This window comes from Trematomus bernacchii, unplaced genomic scaffold (genome assembly GCF_902827165.1).
Source record: "Trematomus bernacchii unplaced genomic scaffold, fTreBer1.1, whole genome shotgun sequence".
Lineage (NCBI taxonomy): Eukaryota > Metazoa > Chordata > Actinopteri > Perciformes > Nototheniidae > Trematomus > Trematomus bernacchii.
The window spans coordinates 195,488-220,000 of NW_022987731.1; the positions used below are offsets into that span (position 1 = coordinate 195,488).

The 24,513-nt window shown below is 42.1% G+C and overlaps 1 protein-coding gene across 5 annotated transcripts in view; it reads right to left on the reverse strand.

Moving 5' to 3' along the window:
• The window catches only part of flna (filamin A, alpha (actin binding protein 280)), a 58,159-nt gene that overhangs the window by 32,769 nt on the left and 877 nt on the right, over positions 1 to 24,513 (reverse strand). For 4 of the 5 annotated variants that reach the window (XM_034145629.1, XM_034145628.1, XM_034145625.1 and 1 more), the window contains exons 2-8: positions 17,862 to 18,336; positions 5,359 to 5,607; positions 3,387 to 3,484; positions 1,735 to 1,882; positions 1,114 to 1,232; positions 955 to 1,032; positions 549 to 711 (exon numbers count right to left, since the gene is read on the reverse strand). In XM_034145629.1, coding sequence (XP_034001520.1) covers positions 549 to 711; positions 955 to 1,032; positions 1,114 to 1,232; positions 1,735 to 1,882; positions 3,387 to 3,484; positions 5,359 to 5,607; positions 17,862 to 18,231 — 1,225 coding nt within the window. In that variant the 5' untranslated portion in view covers positions 18,232 to 18,336. Of the gene's footprint in view, positions 1 to 548; positions 712 to 954; positions 1,033 to 1,113; positions 1,233 to 1,734; positions 1,883 to 3,386; positions 3,485 to 5,358; positions 5,608 to 17,861; positions 18,337 to 24,513 lie in introns of those variants that run through there. The other variant, XM_034145626.1, reaches the window with a different exon arrangement.

Here is a 24,513-nt window from a genome sequence, read left to right on the forward strand (position 1 = left end):
GAGCTTTTATCACCCAGAGCCTCTCCAAAACAAATGTATTAAACACTGAATCAAGCAGTTCCATGTTAAAAATGGCTAAGTAGATATAGAGTGGAAGGGCAGCCTGCTAACCGCTAACATTAGCGAATCCTGTTTCTCTGATAAATGAAGATCCAAAAACATACAATTCATAATAAACCGTAAAATATAGAGTTAAAAGCAACAAAGATCTAAACATTTGAATTGTTTATTGTAAAAGTGTGGCTCTATATTGGATAGTCAATTAATGACTGCCTCTGGCACACAATCAAACACTGACACATGTCGAAACGTGTTTAAAGGAGATACAACGCCATAAAAGGAGACCAAGTGAGACGCACCATCAGCTTAAATATTTATTTTATACGTATACATTATCCAAGTTTAAAATGTTAACTTTCAGACATTTTAATGCAGAATTGTGACATGTTAATCATTTTTGCAAGAAAATAAATTGCAGTTAGATTTTTTGAAACTTGAGGAAAGCAAAAAGTCCAAACCTCTCTCGCATCGTCCATGTTTTCATTTACCTGCAGTGTAGACGTCAAAGTAAGTGCTCTTGTTGGCGATGTTTCCTAATGGCTCGATGCCGGCCCCCTGGGCCGTGGCCTTGCTGGAGTCTCCCTGAGCCATGCCGATCTCCACCTCGAAGGGGCTCTTAGAGATGTGCTGCCCTGCAAACAGCACCGTCACCTAGAGAGAGAGAGAGAGAGAGAGAGAGAGAGAGAGAGAGAGAGAGAGAGAGAGAGAGAGAGAGAGAGAGAGAGAGAGAGAGAGAGAGAGAGAGAGAGAGAGAGAGAGAGAGAGAGAGAGAGAGAGAGATAGAGAGAGTTAACAGAATGCTAAGGTAACCATAACAGGGCCTCAGAAGGTTTGTCAATATCTTAAAAATCATTGAATTACATTTCTTATTTTTATTTTGTATAAATAACTCACCTTGTGCATGCCTGTGACTTTAGGGATGTAGACGACAGAGTAGGTGCGGTTCTTATCATTGTTTCCTGTCACCTTAGCCTGGAAGAAATTGTAAAAATGTTAAAACTAGTATGCCAAGATGATTCAAAAGCATCTCCAAAGAAACCCCCTGGTTCTCACCTCCTCTCTGTGTCCAGCAGGGTCCTCCACGTACACCAGCACCTCCCCCATCCCCGCACTGATGGTCTCCACGGTGAACAGAGCCTTCTTCATCACAACGTTACCAACGGGCTCCACACCTGTCCAGAGGGGGGGGGGATACATAACATGTGTGTGAACATTATAACAATGTACAGTAAATGGATGACAGTGTTTCCCACAGATCTGAAATATACTTGTGGTGGTAGCAGAGAACTTGACCAAGTTACTTGAAATGGTCTACAGACCTTGTTGTGATCAGTTCTGTGAGGGAATTACTTTATTTCTACAGAACTACACCTGCCAACAGTATCACCTCAAAGAAGGAAGTGTCCTCTCTCAGCTAGCTGATGTACAGCTCAGCAGCCTCTCATCCATGAGTTAAAAAAGATCAGTGTATTTAAATAGCACTACATTTAGAGGATAATAATGGAGATTGGGGTGAGCTGTCCCTTTAAATTCCTCCTCCTGCACAGGTCCAACCTCTTGGACTCCCTCTCTGTGTGTGTGTGTGTGTGTGTGTGTGTGTGTGTGTATGTGTGTATGTGTGTGTGTATGTGTGTGTGTATGTGTGTGTGTATGTGTATGTGTGTGTGTGTGTACCTGGCCCATAGGCACGGGCCTTCTTGGGGTTGAGTTTGGGCCGCAGAGGAGCGCCAGGCTTCAGTTTAGCCTTGGGGAACTGGGACAGGTAGGTCATGACGGAGTGTTCGTCCACATTGGGGTCAACAATCTCTTCAGGGGTGATCACCTAAGAGGAGAACACAAGGAGACCAATGTTTTTTAAAGAAATGTCTATGTTTCCATGGTATCATATAGAGTGGTGCAAGAATAAGTCCTAAAACCTGGAAATTGTGAGTATTTTAGCACTTCCACTTCCCTTTTGGTTAGATCTGAAATAAGGTCTCTGGTTAAAAAAAAAAGTGGGGAGATGTTCACGTTTTGTTCTACTATATTAAAATATGTCAGTAAATAACCCACTGGTCAATGTCCAAAGCTTATATGTGTGTTATAAACGACAGTTGCTTACAGGTGACTAAATTAGCCGCATTTAGCTTAGCAGTGTTGATGTGACCGTGTTTTTAAGTCTGATGTTTCCATTTAAGGGTTCAAATCCACAAAGTTGTGTCAGCATGTTGAGATTATACTGTATTGTGTGTTTGAAAAAGATCAATTTCCAAAATTCAATGGAAAAATGCCATTGTCCAGTTAGCCGTTGCTATGCCAATTTCTAGGTCGACTTACAACAATTCTTAATCACTGCACGGCTGTTTGCTGATTGAAGATGCTATGTTTGATTAGTTGCCATGGAGATCATACCCACATATATCAAATGAGTAGTATTGTGATTTTGTTTTCCCAACCACATGCCAACCTCTTCCTCTGCTCAGAAAGTACCTGATACGCTCTCACACGCAGAGGCAGACACACATTGTCTAATTCAACAAGCCACAGAGAAAGTGTGTGAGCAGACCCAGAGCTGAAGGCGGAAACAGCAGCGACCACAGAGTCAACTGTCAGCACGCGATGCTGTGCCAACCATGCCAACACTCTGCCAGACGCTCAGCAGAGACCCGGAGCCAGAGACCCGGAGCCAGAGCTGGGGAAGTCTGCTCAAAATCTGTCAGAATCTAACAACTAAATTCACATTTTCATTCTGTTCAAAAACCTAACCAGATGAAATGTTAGAGTTCAGATTCTGTCCATTCCCTACAGGGTGCCCAAGTGAGCGCACCACCAGACTCCACAGTGTTGCAGTATGTTAATAAGGGTCTGTCCCGGGCAGGAGACCATTTCTATCTACTAAAATAAAACCTACTTCTCACACCAGTCCTGTAGTATTATGAATAGGCTGGCACTTGAAAGTCATTAATATGATATCTATATGTTTCTTATATCTATAGTTGAATACTAACCAGAGCATCAAATGGGTAATGACAGTCCCCAACAAAACACTATGTCCTCCTGTTCTAGTTTTATATGCAAAAAGCTATGCATGTCCAGATCTGATGGTCTTGAGTCTTAAATTGACCACAATGTTGTTAACATATGTATGGCACCATAAAATGAAAGTTTTAGGCCACTTGACAATTTATTTTTGCTGAACTATTTGGTATAATCAAAAGACGTAAGGCCGTGGTTCAAATGGTCACTTTATAAACCTAAATTATTGATAACAATGGGAAACATGACCTTCTATAAAGAACACATATAACAGCTTTTCTTATGAATTGTAATGTATTTGTGTATCTGACCTGAGGGATGCCCAGCCAGTCGTCAGCCTGCTGCATGGCCTCTCGGGCGTTGTCCACTGGTTTGGTCTGATCCCACTGATCCCAGTCAGGACACAGACCTGCAGGAGGAGAGACGGGAGAGGCATTTACAGGAGGCAGCACGGAAAAACACAACATGACAATAACATCAGATTCAGCACGCCTTCATAAGACATGCCTATATCTAATCAGGTTTGTATACAAATAGTTGAATTCAGTTGTATTTGATCTGAGAATATGTAGGACTAAAGGCTGAGGGAAATGCTTTGTGTTAAGAGTTATGGCTTATGTCATATTTATTTATTTTAACTTTTTTTGCTTTATGCACGAGTCAATTGATGTTTTATTGGAAATAGCCTTCTTTTCAATCTATAGTATCAAAGTACAGTTCAATCTACATGCCTGATGTCATTCTTTCTGTAGCCCTCCTTTCAATCGTTTTCAAGCACAATAATAAACACAGCTAATATTTGACCTAAATTCCTCTAACGTGTCCGGAACATTGAAATCTTCCCGGACACAAAAAAACAGAAAGGCTGATGCATTAAAAAAGAACTGTATTTAAATGTGTTTTTATAAGATTAGAACATGGTTAAACACAACAAACATTACGGTCTCCATGTTTCATGATTTGCCTTAGCAACATAAGCATAGTTTTATGTGCATTCACTCAAACAGTGGAGCAGTCTTTCTGAAGGATTAAGGGACATTTAGGTACACAAAGAAAGAGACCTATTTGTGATACAGCCAATGTCTCTAATTATGGCAGACATGTTGGCTCCAGCCTTGAGGCCACAGATACAGAGAGGATGCACTTCTAATCTTCAGTCTGCAGTTCTGTGGCTCATCAAGCTGTCTGCCCTTGAATTCCTTCATTGGATGTCATGATGTTCCTTTATTATCAGGAATGCATATCCTTGCTAACCGTGTCAGCAGTAGCTTCTTGATATATCTGACTCTGAGGGGTGTTGCTTAAGGACACTGTTGGATATCTCCTGCTGCATCCTTTGTTGGATCCTTATCTCCGGCTGGAGGCTGTTGGTGATCCACAGGTATGCCAAACACCCCGAGCATGTGAACAGAATCCTTTTCACCACTTTCCCTCACCTACACCCCCCCCCCCCCTCAGGGCCAGCTGCCTGCCCTCAGTGTTTAGTCTCACAGATGGGAATTACGCACTAATGCTTTCTGTGACCTGACCTCAGGTCTGCTGCAGTCGGCACCATGGTGTGCAGACAGTTATGGTTCTTACAGACATAACATACAGGAAGCAACATGTTTTTAATTCCATGTAAAACTGAGGTGTACAAATATGACCAGGGCCAGTGTCTGGCTGCAAAAACCACTGAGGCTAAAGTTTTCCTTACTTTGTGAAGCTACGGTTGCTTTAGAGTTGGCTACAATGAGCCCAGGGATTACTCTAGGATGTAAAGGAAAACTATTTAATCTCCTTTTCTAATTGGTTATTTTATTATTTTTTTCTCCTTTTTTCCCCTAAAGGTTAGAACTCTACTATAGCCAATGAGCCCAACCCTTTGTTCTGTTACTATTCAAGTATTCCCTTAGGGCTCGCTAGAAGTTCTTTGGTAACCATTTCACACCCATACTGGTCTCTTAACAGTGAAAGGAATTGGGGAACATGAATTCATGGGGATTGGAGAGGAGGAGGACGAGACACCTCGTTCCCTAAAATACTTTTTCCTATTCATTTACATCAGAAAGAGAAGTCTGTAAATGAGCCAATAATATGTTCAGAGGTAAATCAACTAGCCAGTACAGACATGTGAATAGCCCTCATTCAAATCATTCAGGCCTACAAGTTGTACAATGCACGAAAAGCCAAATCTGCTGGACGAATCAATGTTGAGACACAGACACAGAAAGATGCTCCCCCTCAGACACACGCTCCCACTCAGACACACACACACACACACACACACACACTTTCCCTTACCTGGAGCACAGCTGTCGACCAGGGCCCCCAGAGCCCGGCCGGTCTGCCAGTCCCTGTGGAAGTTGGTGATAGGAAGCTCTGGCAGTTTGTTCTGGATCCATCCCAGCAACCTCTGCTTGGGCGTCTTCTGCTTGGCATCTCCCTCCTCTTCCTCATCCCACATGGGCATGGAGATGGAGTAGTGCAAGATCAGGGTCCAGATCAGACCCAGGATCAGCTTCAGGTTCCCATCCACGATGGCTTTAGAGTCTGCAGGAGGAAGAGAGAGGGGCACATTTGAAGTTTGCACGCTTAAGCATTCACACCAACTGGCAAACAGATCGTAGAAGACAAACCTGGTTATTCAAAAGTGTTTCAATAAAAACAAGAAACTGGTGCACCACAGGATGAAAGTCATTTAAAATGTTCTAAAAATGCTTTGGGGGTGCAGCCGTCCTTCAAAATAGAGGAAACTGTATAAGAAACTAGGAAGGACTCCTTTTTTCAATCATTGCTCTTCTATTTAGACTTCAGAAGAGAGAAACTGTAATTATATGGGATTTAAATTCCAAATCCCCCCCAGGAGCATCTCTGTTATCTGCTATGGCTTCAAGGAGGAGTGGCTGGATGCATACCTAGAAATCATGGACGTCTGGTCAGAGATATAAGCCATTATACCTCTTTGTACATACTTGTATCTAGCTTCAGAGAAAGCACAGCACTGAGCCCGTCCTGATAGACCACATTCATCTGAATACCTCAGATGCAGGTATACTATGGGTTAGGGTGCTGCCTGATTATGTTGTCCAGTCCCCAGCTGGTTTACATCACATCAAAATCCCCTTCCCCCCAAAATAACTTTGTATACACAGGAAAGCATGCTAGAAACAGGCGATGTATTCCTTTTTCATTGTCAGCTGACGAGAATGACTTTTTCATTTATATCTGGCATCTTACAATACTAACACCTGCAATCAGTTACAATGGTTACTTCTATTTGATATCAGTGACTCCAAAAACCAGAGTTATTGATTGTTGGAACAGTAGAACAACTTTTATGAGTTCTATTTTGTTTCTGTCCGATATATAGCGTGACTGCTTCAGAGACCTTTGTCTGCAATGGTTAGCACGCTACATGGAGTCCAACAGGGCTCCATTCTTGGTCCACTACAGTCCAGCCTGATTGACTTTTCTCACCAGCCAAAAGGTCTTGGTCACATTGCCTCACCGTGCCAATCATATCCATACATAAATAAAAAGTAGACAGTCATTGTAATTGTCACAAACAAGGAAGAGCTTCAGGATCTCAATATGTGACAGCTGTTACTTTAGGTTATGGATCATTTATAAAGGATTTGAGCTCTTTCACTATAACGCAGATGTCTATATTGCAAAAGAACAACAACCAGCACATCTACTGACATGTTGGGGGGTTCGAACATTTGAGGCATTTGTCTGTGTTGTTCAGACAGAGCCACGTGCTCAGCTGCAAGCAGAGGAGGTGAGGCAACCAGAAGCTAGTTCCGACACGAGGAAGAAAACCACATACACACACACACACTGCACCGTGCACACACATGGTGCACAAGAGGAGCAGCTGATGAAGAGGTCTGATTGCTCAGGTCCAGCCGTGAGGAGAGGGTTGAGCGATGCGTTTGTGTGTCTTAGCTGATGATAGGAACACAGTCATGGAGGAACATTCTGGTTCTTGTAAGGATTGAAAGGCTATTACGAGTTTACAAACGATTTTGCTTTCTGCAGGGGTATCTACAAATGTTTACTTTTAGGTCTGTTAAAAGGAATGAATCCCCTTTGTGACAGCAGCTGTGTCCAGTTGGCAGTTTCTCTCGGGTTTGAGATTCTTCAACACAGATAAAAGTGGGAAAAAAGCATGCAAACATCATAACAAACACCGTTGGACAGTCTTTACTTATTTCAGTGCTGCTGACATTGTTGTAAACTTTCTTTTGATTTGTTATTGTTGTTTAGACTGGAATAATTGTCGCTATAGCAGAGTTTCAACTTCAACAAATAAAGTCCTGAATTTATTTTTCTAAGTTGTTTTTGTATAACAGTGTTTGGGTCTGCAGTGGGGGGTTGCGGATTCGGTAAAAACGGAATATGTAAGGCCTGCAGTAGGAGTGTCTGAAAACTGTTGAAAGAGGGCCCAAACCAAAAGGATTCGAAAGCCAATCAAATGCACAGTTCTACTTCAAAGGACATCAAATGACAGGAGTTCTTTGCCTGCATGCAGAACAACATGTCAGAGAGCTGCTGTCTGAGTTCATGTGCCAACAGAGACGCAAGCTGCCAACCCCCCGATACATGACATGTCAGCTGCTACCAGTGAAAAAATAGGCTCATCACAAAGAGGAACTTTGAGTGAGCTGGATGTAGCAGAGCAGAGGAAGAGGCAGAGGAAGAGGCAGAGGAAGAGGCAGAGGAAGAGGCAGAGGAAGAGGCAGAGGAAGAGGCAGAGGAAGAGGCAGAGGCAAACCAAGACGCACAAGACAAGAAAGAGGGAACAAGAGATATACATGTTCAAAGATGATTGGCTATAGTGCATGCCACATTGTTACATTCCAGCCTCGGGACACACGTTGGGTCCTTTCCCCCTCTCCACAACGTTTACACAAACACAAACTTTAAAAAACATAGTTGCCTAAAGACAGAAAACTGTCAGCTATAATTGTCGATTGTACCGTTAGCCAAGTCAGAATTATTTATTTAACACAACATTGCAATATCTCTTTCCCCTGAAGGGGCTTCAGATGAGAGAAGATGAGCTCGTGCTCCACAGGCTGGTACTTGCAGCAGGAATGTAGCCCCGTACAGAAGAGGTGTGTCACACAGCGGGCCGTCACCTCAGCACAAAGTCAAGCAGTGTTTACCTAGTGATATGTTGATTTGTATCACTTCAATGATTCTGTTCTGTCAAAGTTCATAAGTAGCGATGAACTGATAAGTTTCACTTTTCAGCAGGAAACGGGAAGTAACCGGATAGATTTACTCAAGTACTGTATTTTGAGATACTCGTACTTTACTTGAATACATTTCAGAGGTAAATGGTTTACTTTTACTTATTTATTCAATACCTTTAGTTACTTCACAGATGTGGATGAATGATGTGAAATACAATCAAGTGTTAAATCAGACTGTAGTTCCACCTGAAGTCAATCCACAAGCTACCCTGCAGTATACAAAGATCTCAGTACTTCTACTTTTACTCAAGTACAAGATCTGAGTACTTCTCCTGCCTCTGCTTTTCAGGGTTTCCATCTGTACTGACATTTTCACATGAACAATGACTAACTCTAAACCGATTATCATTATTGTTGTTTATAATATTGTTCTTGTAATCTTTGCAGCTCTTTACAGGGCATCGTGTAAGGGAAGAGCAGCAGTGTGTCCTCCTGCCGGGTTATTGTTAGGACATAAGTTCCCTTTGCTCTGTGATGAGGTGTGTGTGTGTTGCTCTTTGATTCATGCCTCTCACACACTGACACACAAAGCCACTAAACATGCAAGGAATCTGCCAGCATTCCCATCAGACCACAGCCAGCAGGCCTGATGGAGCCCATATACGGACACAGTCTGCCACAGCTCAGACTCCCCCTCTGCTGACTCATAACCCCCACCCCCCTCCTTGTGGTGTGTGCGTGTGCGTGTGCGTGTGCGTGTGCGTGTGTGTGTGTGTGATGTAGAGGCAACAGAAGCTACCGTATGGAGAATGTGCTGCTGTACTGCTGTTGATGCTCCATCTGCCCCGAAAACTCCCATGACTCATCCATTTGGCTCGTTGCCGCAGACCCCTCCCCCCCCCCCCCCCCTAGCCCCAGTGCCATGGCTCTGACAACATTGCAACCCCTGACCCACAGCCTGACCCGATCCCAGCGTCTCAGGGAGGGAGAGGGGGGAGCAGAGAGGAACGTTTCTGCACTATATTCAGGTTCAACATCTGGAGCACATTAGAGCCGTTGTAAAGGGACAGAACAGAAAGCCAGGTCCAGTCGTGTGGTCTCTCCATTCCCTCTCCATTCCCTCTCCATTCCCTCTCCATTCCCTCTCCATTCCCTCTCCATTCCCTCTCCATTCCCTCTCCATTCCCTCTCCATTCCCTCTCCATTCCCCCTCCATTCCCTCTCCACCGCTCATAGTATCCTATTATTTGTATCATATATAATAGAAGAATATTAGAAACAATCGCAGGACATATGACCATATGTGTGTGCCTACATGTTTTCTACAACTACACTGATTACTACTACTACTACACAGATATTACATTATTAGCTCCTATGGGGTTATTATGGGCTCGGCGTGTTTTTCTTTGTCAGCAGGACTCCAGTACCACTGGACCGATTTCCATAAAACTTGGTATGCAGCTTTGGCTAAGGAAGAACCCATTCAAATCTACATTGCGAGATATGTGCTTCATTCATGTGGTGCTGCAATAAACAGAACAATTTGTTTCTGACCGGGAGGATTCACAGAACCAGCTATCAACGTGTTGTTTAAAAGCTCAGAGGTATCATAAACTCATCTCATCGGAGTCGTTAGACTTCCAAACTTGTGGAACATCCAAGAAGCACCTGAATGCAGCATTGTCCTTAGGAGAGTTGGGATACGTGTTCTAATACAAATGTGTTACTGTATCCTGTATTATATTTCATGACTGACATTTTAAAAAGTGGCAAGTATAGTAAGTGATTATTGCTCACATTTTCATTTCAGTAATCGGAATCATATATATCCCACTAGGTCTTGGATTACACTGTAAACATTTTGAATGAATAAAACTGTGCTGAGCTAAACAGGGATTGTGATCGAAGAGGTAGTGACACAAACTTCACATGAAACTTTACGAAGTAAAACACCAAACTGTATGAATTCAGCTTGTAGCTTCAAACATCCAAAAGCTGGTATGACCTGAAGTTCTCTCTTTCCCTCACCCTCCCTCCCTCCCTCCATGCAACAAGCCACACTAGAGCTACTACACTTCCTCCACTTCCTTTCTATTCCTTCAAGTCTCCCTCCCTCCCTCCTCTTCTCTTCTCTTCACTCCCGCCTCTGGAAAAAGTTCCTCCTGATTTTTTAGCCTTAAAAGGGCAGAAGCAAACTGGATCCTGGCAGCCCTCCCATTCCCCGGGCTCTGGTTACAGACGAAGGGGGGAGGGGGGGAGGATGGGAGAGGGCCGAGATAGAAAAGAGGAAATAAAGGCAGGAAAAAGTGCTGTGTGGGACATCTTCAAAGCCCACACTGACAAAAGCTCCCGCTGAGGATGGGCTGGGAAAGGGTCTTTAGTGAGACATTTACAAAATGAAGTTTGAAGGGATAGGGAAAAATGAGAAACATGAGGAAAAGTGGGAGCAGCTATAGGGACGGGCTCGGACAGAGGCTGAGGGGGTGGGCTCGGACAGAGGCTGAGGGGGTGAGAGGAGGACATGGCTGAACATGATGAATGAGGGGGGTTAATAAATACCAGGCGGCTCTAACAAACTGTTGTGAGGGAACTACGATCAGCCGGAGAGCAGCGTCTGGTCTCACAGTAACTCAAGAGTCCGTGGCCTGGCAAAAATGAGTCCGGTTTAGAAAGTAGAGACATGGTTCTGGTATCCATGATGGGTCTTTTTGGAGGTAACATCACTATTGTAAGCAAAGATTACAGGATATGGTGTCACTGTAGTTTATGTGCAAAAGGACCGATTCACTTTAATATCTCCTTTAAGAATGCACATCTTTGTGAGGAAGGTAAAGAATATGTCTGCTTGTCCGGTCTGAACATGAGGCATGGGGTGCTGGGGCAACTTTCCAACTCTGATGTAATGCAATAGCCTGAATACCACTGTACTGAATAGGAATGTGCACTGGGCTAATCCTCAGTGTCCACTTGACCGGTCCCCTTTGCCTGTGCAGACAGGAAGTTATGCTAATGATAATGAGCTGGCAGGAAGTGATCCATTTTGACCTAACTGAAGCTAAACTCTGCCTTATCTCACTCCCTGGCAAACATTCCTCTCTGCCCTCACCCTCTCATTTCTATCTTGTTCCTGAAGATTCATCTTGATGTTGTATGACATCGCTGACACACGTAGGCTCGCAGTAAAGAGACCATTTAGATGTTCCGATGCTTGTGTACAGAGGTCTCATTACCTGAGCTGACTCTGCAGTTGGAGGAGTCTTGGGAGTTGCCTTAGTTATTGTTACTGTAATTACTCAGGACATGTAGTTTTATACCTGTATTAAGTGACGTTTTGGCCCCCCGGGGGCAGGGGGAACTAGCTGTAAAGATGGTTTTGACATATCATCACCATATAAAGTTAATATGGTGAAGCATTCATGTGGAGTTGTGTTTACGGCTGCCTGATGATGCAAGTCCACCACTCACTCTCATTTTAACTCCATTTTGGTCTCCATTAGCTGCTAGTGCTACACTATGTTCACCAGCTAGTCCCTGCCTGTTGTCCATCTGCTGTTTGGTGCTGGGCGGGTAGTGTGCTCAGGTTTTAGAGCCTTCTGGCTGAAAACAGCTGCAGAACTCCAAACTGATAAGAACAAAGAGATTAAGCTAAAACAGGAAAGTTGTGGGCCGTGAAAACAAAACAATGAGTTGAAAAAAGGTCACTAGAGATGGGAGGAACTGCAGAAATCTCTGGGGTCTGTTATAATAAGCAACTCTTTTATTTGCCTGTCATTTCATCCATTGCTTACATAAAATATTGATTGCAGCAGCTTTAATTACAGCTTGCTGTTATTTGGGGTTTGGAGCTTTGACAAAGTACATAGTGAGACTATTTAAATGTAGCTACAATAAAAAAATGTGCCAATACATTTATACTAAGGTCTGTCTGTTAAGTCATGCGTGAGCAATAATACAATTCATTTCTAATGACATAGACAGCTGTAAAGAAATATCTATTGACAGGGTTTCTGTGTCAATGTGATGAAGTCACTTGATCCGTCTGGGATTTTCAGTCTGAATCTTTAGGTGTTTTTAGACGGTCAGCGGTTGCTTTTGCGCTGCCCACAGAGCAGTTTTAATATTCTGCATTTAGATATATATCTGTATATGGGTGGCAGCAAAATGGGGTGCAAATTAAAATATTTCCATATATGGATGGTCTGATCCAAATAGAGGTCAGGCATCTTGTCAGGTATCCTCCCCTGCTCTGTGTATCTGCCCTCATCTAACAATGCCATGCACCGCAAGTCAAAGCAGGTTGACACAATCACAGTAAATCAGTTCATCCCACCACCCGCCCGACACACACTCCATCACAATTACAACACACTAAGGTAAGCCTAGTTTATACTTGTGGAAAGCAATTTATAATTCAAGTTATTTGCTAGAAGCAGCAGGCGCCTAGTTACAAAAAAACAGAAGAGCACGGAGCTGTGCTTTATGCAAGATAACTGATGACGTCACGTTGTGCCGGGAACACCAGAGCGAAATGAACAAGGCTTTTGAGGAATTGCTCAGCAGTCTGATTGCTCACAGCTGAGCCCACCTTTTGTCTTAATGAAGCTGTCACACAGACAGTCATCATACTTAGGTGTCAGAGTAGCTGACAAGAAATTAAATTAAAAATGAATTAAAAAGCAATAAAACACAAGAAATGCTAATGCTCAGTACCTTTGAGCATGTCGTACATGAAGTTTTCAATAACAATGGTGGGTTCCATCTTTTTTTTTTACTTTATTGAAAACTGTAAAATTCTTAAAGGAGCTTATAGGTATAGAAAGATTATTAGCAAACTGACTCAATTATGTTTAACAGTTGGCTAGCATAGCCACCCTAAGCTCCTGGTCTAAAGCCTGTTAGTGTACTGACATTGGTAAAGCAAGGATTTGTTTTATTGATCAGGAGTTTCATTTATAAATTGTAGGAGGAACATTGTAAACATGTCACTTTGATCTACATTAACCCATCTTCAGTGCTGGTTTAAGAAGAGCACATACCTCCTGATATAAGCCTGTTTATCTCCATTCTTTATCAGCAGCATAGAACACCTTTCATTAGGATTGAACAATGCAACAGGAGGAGACGGGCCCACAGCGCTGCGTCTCAACCTGTGAGTGTCTTCTGCCAGGAGGACACAGCAGCAGCCAGGTACACAGTTACCCCCCAGCTCTGTTTATTTCACCCCCTGCTCTGTGGGGGTGACGGGAAGAGTTTGGCAGAAATGCTGCAATCTTTCTATTTCACAAACTGCACACAGGCCCAGTCAAGTACAGATGAAGATGGGTTTTAAAAACGGGGCGGGGCTGCTGAGAAACAGCTGACAAAATATGATTATACATTTTTAAAAGAGTTACAAAGTATTTATCTGCTTAGCTTGTGGAATGTTTTAAGGTTTCAACACTATCACATTGATGCCAAGTGAAATGTATCTTGTTTAAACACGAGTGAAAATGCACTCAAGCTGCCTCTACACATAAGAAGAACGTCCTCACAGAAATCGGGATTAGAGATGAGATCAATTAAAAAATGTTCTATAATCACAACAAACCATTATGCAAATCACAACCAGAGTTTATCGTGACATTATGAAGAATAATGGGGGAACTCAGTCGGTTTCACCAGTGCTACCTTCAGGGTCTCTGTCCTCATTAAGTCCAAAATCACTAATTACAATTAATTAGCTGATATTACAATTGTGTTATGATTTGAAATATTGGAGGGATTGATCATTTTTGAAACATTATCCACATTATCCTTGAAAATACAATAAAATGACCATGGTTTGATTTTTTGTACCATCTGTACCAAACAAGGATTTTTTATTAAGTCTGTAGATTAGGGCTGCACGATTTGGGGAAATAATCTAATTGCGATTTTTCTGACAGATATTGCGATTCGATTTGCGATATTTGTTTTTAAGCGACCCAAGGGAAGTTTATTGTAAAATGCGGCCATATCTCCGGCTAGGAAGGTCGTATCAACGTGCTCCCGTCTCTAGCACCCCCGCAGCCCAAGCTACGAGTGAAAGAACTAAACTTACATGAAACTTCTGTTGGGTTGCTTTAAAGTTAAGCTTCAGTTTAAGATTCACCCTGTAATAGAAACATGTGATGGAGCATTACTAACCTGACTCAGATGCTTTGTTTCACCAAACCATCTAGGAAAGCTCCATTGGAAGCCAATTGGAAAAGTATTTCAAAAATACTTGGCAGGTGACTGGATCAATCTGTCTATCACCTTCTATCATGGGCCACTTCTGATTGGTTAACAATGACTGTTACATGTGGAGCACAGCACTTCTGATTGTTGTGGATGACTGACACACAAGAAGAACAAAAATATTACAAACAAAAAAAAAACTTTTTAAAAAAAAACTTAAAAAAATCGCAGGCTTTGCGATTTGATAATTGCATCATTTAAAATCGCGATTTCGATTTAAAATAGATTAATCGTTCAGCCCTACTGTAGATTACAGTTGATTGGCCGGATCACAACAATTCTTCATCCAGATATTTACACATTTTGCCATATTGCAATTATGGTATTTCACTAATTTCACTAATTATAGTATAATCACTACATTTAAATAATTGTGGAGCCCTATAGCTAACTACAGTAGATGGCACTGTAACTGCTCCCTGCAGACTCCATGTGACTTCTCTCTGGATTTGTTTTTATTTATCAGTTATCATGTGTCTGCTGCCGGTGCCAGATCATGAGGGGTTTTGTCAAAACTGCAGAGAGAGATGACCTTTTGGGGGGAGTTTCATTACAGTGCACAGTGAACTGCAGTCCGTGTTGGACTGTGAGAGAGTTTACTGCAGCATGTTGACATCATCTAACTTCACAGCCTGCTGAGGGACCATTTCACATAATAACCCTCATCTCAGGGATGATAATGACATGGGAGGGTGCTGCGTTTAAAGCACACTTCACACTACAATTGCCAAATAACAGCAATTGTAGGGGCAATCCTGTTAGGTTAGGCTAAAACATTTAGGTGATGATTGATTGTTTTAGGTGGTGAGTGGATTAGTCAACCAATAGAAAATGTATCGTCAACCATTTTGATATCAAACTCAAACAAAAGTTCAAATAGTGCTTAGATGAGCATATGAATATCAATATGAAGGTAGAGCCAGGAGACAGTTAGCTTAGCATCAGAGCCGCAATGATCAGTCAACAAATAAATTATCGATAATAAATGGTTAGATTAATCGTTCATGCAAAAAACTACTTTTTCCTGCTCTCACATACGGAGATTTGAAACTTGTTGCCATTTTATTATATATTAAAGTGAAAACCTTTGGGTTGGGCTGATAGAACAAGACATCTAAAGCACCTTAGACTTTGTATATTTTACAGACATAACCAATCATTTATAAATCTTGAAAATAATCAATACATCAATCAATAACAATTATAATTGTTATCTGAATTCCTACTTAGCATAAAGAAAAGAATGTGGGCAACACCTAGCTTGGCTATTCTTAGCATTTTTGTCATGCAAGCAAAAGATAAGTGAAAAGAGAACAGAAACGAGGTGTGGACAGCATGATCCAAAAAGGGCAGAACATTTGAAAGTAAAGTGGTGAAAGATCACAGAAAAGAGCTGAGAGCAGAGAAAAAGGGAGGGACCTCATGCTTCATGCTGAGCACTGATGGCAATTTGGTCATTTGTGGTGAGGATTGCTGCTGGGTGTGCCCACTTTCTGCACTGAAAAGAGGAAGTAGAAGAAGAGAGCACACTCCCCTCTCATCTTCAGATGAAATGAGTCAACAGGAGCAGGATGAGGGTGAGTCAGCTGCAGGAGGGGCAGACAGCAGACTCATGGTGCCTGGTACTATACCATGAATAATAAGAACCTCTGCTGATGGTGTGATCTGTCCTCAGCTGCTCAACCCCTGTCTGCTCTGATGGAGTTTGGGGAAGGTATGGGTCCATAAGGAAAATGTATGTCACTATTACCCCGACCAAAATATTTGCGATGTACATGATATTATCCCTATAATTATAAAAATATGTTAAATAAGCTATTTTTAAACCATAACTTCCCCCAGTATTGAACCAAGTGAGGATATTCACAATGTCCCCGATAACAGGATCATTTAGTTTATTTCAGGCCTCTAACCAAACAAAACTTGTTCAAACTCTTCTGGAGTCATTCCTTCACCTCTCTATAAAGAGTGTTTTTTTGTAATCCACGATAAAACCCTATCCTAAATTCTGGGAATCTTGATATGGTGCAGACAGTGCCATGTCTTCACCTGTTTGCTGCAGCAGGAAGCAACAACATGTGTGAGAAAATAATCCAGTGAGCCACACATTCCCCCAGCAGGCGATGACAGGGACACACTCATGTCTGACTGGCACCCAGTCACTCACCTCTTCTGGCCCGACAATCACAGTCTCTGCTGATGAAGGTTTAAAAAGAAGACTGCCTTTACTACTGTACTGTGTCTCGATGTGTGTGTTTCTGTACATTCGCTATTTTGACTGTTTAAGTGCGTCCCAATTTGAAGTAGGGATAAATAGATTAGGAGTACTCAGACGGTGCACTCATAGCGATACACAAGTAAAATGTAGAACGCTAAAATACATCTGACATGATGCCACACTTCTTGTTCACAATGCCACTTTTGGTATCGCGTTACTGACACTCACATATTGTGAGTTCAATACAACATTTAATGGGACTAAATCCATCAAGGAGCCTAGAGCCACTGCACGACGAGATCTGTTCTGTTTAGGTAGAGAAGAGGCTAAATCTAAATCTCTTCGTTTTTTAGCAGCTCAGCAGAACAATACTTTATTTCACGGTCAGTCTAGTAAACAGCTGCAGAGTCACATTGCTGTGAGCAGGTATGCAGCTGCATGTAGGCAAAGCCCATTAAACTCAGAGTCACTGTGTGAGCCAAGTCCTGCTAAAGCTGGAGACCCAGCCAGCCACAGCCCACTGCACGACATGAGCACAGACAATAGCCCTGTGTGTGTGTGTGTGTGTGTGTGTGTGTGTGTGTGTGTGTGTGTGTGTGTGTGTGTGTGTGTGTGTGTGTGTGTGTGTGTGTGTGTGTGTGTGTGTGTGTGTGTGTGTGTGTGTGTGTGTGTGTCCAGAATCAGCTCTCATATCCTACTAGGCCTGAATTACATCCTGGCCCACACGGTTTGGCTCGGCCCGGCCCGGCCCAGGCAGCAGGGAGCACAGAGAGCCTGGGGCCCCTCAGCAGACCCCCTCCTCCCAAAACAAGCCACCTCAAAAGTGGACAGCCGAGACAAAAGCACCAGGGAAACGCCTGCTCTGATCGACCTCCCTGTACAAAAGTGGACTTTCTTTACTAAGTTACATTTTTCTTCTCTTTTTTGTTCTGGGCAGCAACATAGGCTACTCAACCGTATTCTCCCTTCAGGCATGCATTCACTTCTTTCCATTATAACCATCCATTTGAAGTCCTACTTAGCTGTTGCTTAGCACCACTAACTCCTTAAAGAAACACATAGGCACAGCGGAGAGGAGACACCTGATGGAGGTGCAGAGGACAACACTCATTCATTGCACTCACCTATGGACACCAGCTTTATGTTCTCCTTGTCCAGGAACTCCAGCGCCACCGACACGTTCTCCAGCTGCATCTGGCGGAAAGTGGGCCTCTGGTTGTACTTTCTGAACATCTTCTTCTGGGACAGGACCTCCAGGAGCCCGATGAGCCGCAGCCCGTCGCCCAGGTCCGTCTGCAGGTTCCCGAGCCTCTTGTTGACGCATTTCAGGTGCTCGTTACACCAGCGCGTGAAGGTGTTCTGCTGGATCTTCTTCCACGGCGCGTCCTCGGCCAGGTCCTTCTCCGTGGCGGGCATTTCTGCGTCCTTGTCCGGGGAGACAGCGTTGGGAGCGGGCGCGGCGCTCTGGTGGAGCCGGGGGTGTGCACCACTCATTTTTATGGGCTCGGCTGGCTCTTGGTTCGCTGGCTGGGCTCTGGGTGGAGTCTGGTCTGCTCTGGGTGGCCGCTCCCTCTCTCTCTAACTTTCTGCTGTCTGTGTCTGAGGGGAAGAAAGAGAAAGAAAGGAGTGAACTCAGAGAGGGACTTATAGCCCGCAGATAGAGATTCTGCTCAGAAAGGAGGCGGTTATTGCAGCAGAAAGGGAGGCATTTCGGGAGAAATGTGATCTGCTCGCACACGGGGGATGTTACACTTTTTATGTCCCACTTTATGGACTCACATTCAAACTAAATCTTAAACATGGCAGTCTTTACTTGGTACGACAGAGGGAAGAGAACAAACAGCATACTCCTCACCACCATTAATAATTAAAAAAAACAACATGTGCAAGGGTCTAATAAGTGTAACATTTTGAAATAGAAATACTTAGTAAAGTTTCTGTATTTATCTTCCAGAGGCAGTGAAATGTCCTGATCTACTTTTACTCCATTGCATTTCTTTAATACCTTTAGTTACTTTACAGATGTGGATGAATGATGTGAAATATAATCAAGTCTTAAATCAGACTTTAGTTCCACCTGGAGTAAATTCACAAGCTACCCTGCAGTATACAAAGTCATTCAAACTAGCTGCACCTTTACCAGCTTTGAGAACGATGATTTGAATGCAGTACTTTTACTTGTAACAGAGTATTCCTACACTCTGGTACTTCTACTTTTACTTAAGTACAAGAGTAGCCTACTTTTTCCACCTCTGCTGGCTCCTGTGTGTTCCCATCATGCATCACACTGACGCTGTACTCAGTGATGAAAAAGTAACTCATATTGTATCAGCTATCTAAGTAAAATTAGCAATGCTAAACTGTCAAAATTCTCTATTAGAAGTAACAGTCTTGGATTCAAAATAAAGTAAAAGTACAAATGTATTGGCATCAAAATATAATGAAGTACTAAAAGTATTTGTTAGACATAAAGGCATTTCAGAATCATGTATTAAATTACTGAATAGTGGCTTTTGATGCATGGTAAAGGTGGAGCTAATTTGAAATACCCTATATACTTATAGCTGATTATAATCAGCTTTCATGTTTTAGCTGATTTATATTTTTGTACTAATAATCTAAATCTGCAAAGTAGTAACTTAATGTAAGTGTAAGGGAGTAAAAAGTATCAAATGTTGTGGAGTAGGCAGGTATAAAGCAGCATAAAATGAAAATACTCAAGTAAAGTACATACAAATTCTTCGTAAGTACTTGAGTAAAAGTACTTGAGTACCATTTAGAGAAAGTTACATTCCACCGTGATGAGCTCATCATATGTCCCAGGAGGCAGAAAACACATATTTGAGAAACCCAGAGGGATAAAAGAGACGTCACAGAGTTATGCTTGTTTTCTCCTTTTTTGTGCACACATTTAGATTTTTCTTTTCAGTTTGTCACAAAGTACAGAAAGAAGCTCTAAGTTGGCAAACATTTGATTCCAGATGCTTTGCACATGTTTACACTGTCAACAGAAAGGCCCTGGGATAATAGGAGAGGGACTCAGCCAACTTCAAACGTTATGATCAGTTTATTATGTGAAAACAGTTATACATTCTCTTCTGTGGCTCTGCAGGGGGCTTAGAGTCTGAAGGTGTGCTTTAATGTTTCGCCCAAATTTGGACCGTTTGTATTTGCCCAGTCAATATACAGACTGTACAAACATTAGCTTTTCGCTTGCCAGCAACATACGTGTGTGTGTGTGTGTATGTGCGTGCATGTGCGTGTGTGTGTGTGTGTGTGTGTGTGTGTGTGTGTGTGTGTGTATGTGCGTGCATGTGCGTGTGTGTGTGTGTGTGTGTGTGTGTGTGTGTGTGTGTGTGTGTGTGATGTGCGTGCATGTGCGTGTGTGTGTGTGTGTGTGTGTGTGTGTGTGTGTGTGTGTGTGTGTGTGTATGTGGTGTGTGTGTGTGTGTGTGTGTGTGTGTTGTGTGTGTGTGTGTGTGTGGTGTGTGTGTGTGTGTGTGTGTGCAATACTAAATGAGTGGAGTGCACCATTAACATGACTCACTCATTTATTTATTTATAGAATTTAATTTTTTAACAACATACAAAACTGTAATGTCTTTCAAATCATTTTCCTTCTGGGAGTAACATGGTCTATAAAGACAGAGAGAGATGGACTCTGCAGCTTTTTGACTAAACAAGGAGCTGAGTGCCCGGAGCCTGTGTGTCTGGTCAAGGGAGAATCTTAAGAATCCCACTCTCCCCAATAACAACCCTGGGGTCCCCAGCCTTAATTACAATCCCAATAAAAGAGCCTTATTCTTTTACGCACACACACATACAGTACACACACAAACACAACAGCTTGCTTTTACATCATTAAAAATAATAAAACAATAGATTTCTATAATTCGGTCCCTCTGGTGCATCATTTCCATTCATAATATATCGATAGCAACAAGGGTTTACAGGCGTTGGCCATCATTAAAATAGAAAGCATATGATGGTGAGTGAGGCAGAGCAGGAAGGCAGGGCAGATTCATTGAACAGGAGAAAGGAGACATGTGGACAGAAAACAAAAAGACAGAGTGAATGGACACAATGAAAGAGAAATGTTTTGACCACTAAAGCAATAAAGTTCTGCCTGTGAGTAAGGGCTGAGAGAAAGTGGTGAAATATTCACTCCGGAGTGGGCTATTGTTTCAATGGAATTTACGAAATAAACAGGAGACGGAGCGGGTGGGGACCAGGGTTGGTGGGGACACATGAAGTCTCGGGGTCTGAAGATCTAACGCACCTCTCTGCTTATCATCTGGCTCCCTCTGCTGATCCTTTGTGGTGCTACAGTTCCCAGTTTTGTTCTTAGAATAACACCTTTACTTTCTAAATGCATCCACTATTGTCTCTCACTGTCACCTGTAATCTGGACACATTCTTGGACTTTTCAAACACCTAATTAGTGTTTTGCAAAATATCACATACCAATATGGTTATTTCCTTTCATATTGGGGCATCCCAGTGGGCTAGTGGTTAAGACACATAGCATATTACCTTAATTCCATACATTGTCTAGAATGTGTCCTTAAACTCCTTCTGTAACCAACAGATTCTGCGGAAAGCAGAGAGCATTCTGAACTCTCCAGGTCATGTTCTTGCACATGAATTTCGTCTGTTGCCATCAGGGCGTAGATATGCTCTGATCAAAGGACTAATCGCTTTTCAAAATCATTCATCCCTTCTGCACTCAAACTTTTAAATTCTTGAAAGGCTTTTAACTTGATTATTTATTTATTTATTATTGTGATGCTATGAACTATTTATCGTGTAAATTGGAATGATCCACATCTGTGCTCCCGGGTGTATCTGTGTGTGTTCTGTATGTTCCTGCCTGTGTACATGACATAAGCTGCTGCTCATAACCAATTGCCCCTTGCGGGATTAATAAAGTTGTTGATTGATTGATTGATTTTTGCGCTTCTTTACACCTCTGAGGAACTTTTATTTTATTTGTATTTTTCCACTACTACACTACATATAATTACCTGATTGATTGTTGTACTTATATTAGGCGCTTTACCATTTAACTCAGTATCATATACAATTCTTAATCAACTGCACATTGACACATTGCAACATATTTATCTAACAATATCCAATAGAACAATTTAATGAAGTAGTCTGAAAGGACACATTTCGAGTACATTTTTCTGATCATCCACAGGGCTTTTAATTTGAAAAGGATACAAGGCATATTGAGTTTGTATGTTTATTTTGGAAGAGCAACAGCCAATGGGAACACTCCAACACCAACAGTGGGACTTTCTCACTCCTTTACTCTGTCAGTGAGCCAGCAACATGCTTAGGGGCAGCCCCTGAAGCCAAAAAGTATTTGAAAAAGTTATAAACATTTCAAATATTAGTATAATTGTAAGTGGGGTTAACATTTTAGGAAACTTAGCTAAATCCAAGGGTTGGCAGAATAACAGACCTAAACCCTGCGCTGTTGTTTCACATTGAGTTTAGTCCTTTAGCTTAGAGCAACAGCAGTATAATCTTCACTTCCTGGATTGCAAGAACTACAAAAAAGCCAAAGGGTGTAGTAAGTGCAAAGTTAAAGAGGCACGAGTGTTCCTTCAATATGTCTGTCAGGCCAAGTCACAAGTCAGTATCAAGTATTTGCACTCAAGTCCCAAATCAAGACTGACACGTTCTAAGTCAAGTCTTAGGTCAAGTTCCAAGTCAACCTGATAAATCCCGGATCCATACTGGTTATCCCAGGTCTAGTCCCTTATCAAGACCGTGAAGATACAAGTAAAGTCCCAAATTCATTAAATAAGATTTGTTAAGTCAAATGGCTCAAACCCATGTGAAATCCATGTCATTGCAAGTCTTTTTTAGATAGATAGGGTCTGATTCAAGTCCTGGTTATGTGACTCGAGTCCACGCCTCTGCTGTCAGATAGGAATGAAGTATTGAGAAAGTAAGTGCAGCCTGGAACAAAAGGGCCTATTTCAACGAGCAATGATGCTGTGATCATATTACACATCAGATAAACTGCTGAATATGAACGATTAGGAATGAAGTGACCATGTGGTGTATATTGGATACTAAGTTAGACAATGGGAGTTTAAACCGTTCATTGTTGAGATGAATGCATGTTTCCTGCCTAACAGTACCCTGTGCATGCCAACAGGTTGTTATCATCACTCGCCACACCCCATCAACCACAACCTGAGCAGAAAGGATGTGAGAAGAACGCTGCTGCCCCCCCCCCCACCCGCCCCCACCCAACCACATGAGACGCATAGCGGGTGGAGAGAGAGCAAGTCAGACGCACAGATTACAGCAAAGTTATGGCAATCCCCTTAATGTGGACAATGTCTGTGTGTGTGTGTGTGTGTGTGTGTGTGTGTGTGTGTGTGTGTGTGTGTGTGTGTGTGTGTGTGTGTGTGTGCGCGCGTGCGCGTGCGTGTGCGTGTGCGTGTGCGTGCGTGCGTGTGTGTGTGTGTGTGTGTGTGTGTGTGTGTGTGTGTTTGTGTGTGTGTGTGTGTGTGTGTGTGTGTGTGTGTGTGTGTGTGTTTTGGTGGCACTTGTAAGGTGAAAGTAGGCTAGTGTCAAATAAGGACAGGTTTGGTCTGCAAGTTTTCTTGCACCCTCTTCCTTATCCGTCTCGGCTCTCATCACATCTTTATTTCAGAGCTGTTATGAAACCAAGAAGCTGCAACAACTCATGAAATGCCTCTCAAACATTTAGCCAGCATACACAGTCCAACTTCCAAAACCTACAATCTGAAAACACGCACTTCTTCACAACTGTGTAATAAATAAAGGGTGTACAGGAATGTTATGACCAAAATGGGAAACTGTGCCAGAGAAGTGTGGAAACTGCACTCACTTTGAGAATAAAACACACATTCCAGTGTTTCAGCCTCATTACCAAATCAAATAAATAAATCATCACTTCTTATATAGACAGTTTCACCCTTTACAATGTTTATGACAGCAATGAAACTCATCTTATTAGATGTATCTGATAAGAATGAGCTTTAGATGCTTATGTTAAAGCACATCTTTTTGCTCTGCTCACACAGCATATTAATAACAGCTACACTTCACCTCTACATTGATTAAAGAAAGAAAGTTAACAATTTGGTCACATTTTGTAAGACTCACAGTGACACAGAGAATTATTCCAAAGAGATTTCTCCATATGTTTTAGAAGATTGAAGTCCCTTTGATAACGTATCAATAATAACATGTATCATTGCAAGTCAATATATAAATATTAAAGCTGCAACAATGAATCAACTGACTAAAGCTAACTATATTGATTAATTGTTAGGTTTTGGGAAGGTCGGGAAATGCTTTGGCCTTATTCTCTGTTTTATATAATGTCTTTAAACAAGGCATTTAAAGACATCACACCTTCACTCTGTCTAAAGGCTATAAGCTGCATATACACACAGTCATTAAACACAGAAACATTGACTATGATTCAAAGTATTATGTCAACGGATTAGGATATAACTGTATTAGGTTTACAAGCCATACGTTTAAACAAAAAATCTAATCTCAACTTCATATTATTGTTTTCAACTAACCTAATACAGTTATGGGACATTTGTTGACATAATACATTTAATTAAAGTTAACGTTTCAGTTTTTTCAGTGCATCTTTAAATGCTTTTCTTTGCAAATTCTTTAAAAAATGTTTAATGTTGAATTCATTGAATCATTTGTTGATTCATTTCTGTCACTGCACCTCATATGTTCTAACTTCACACCCACTCCAGT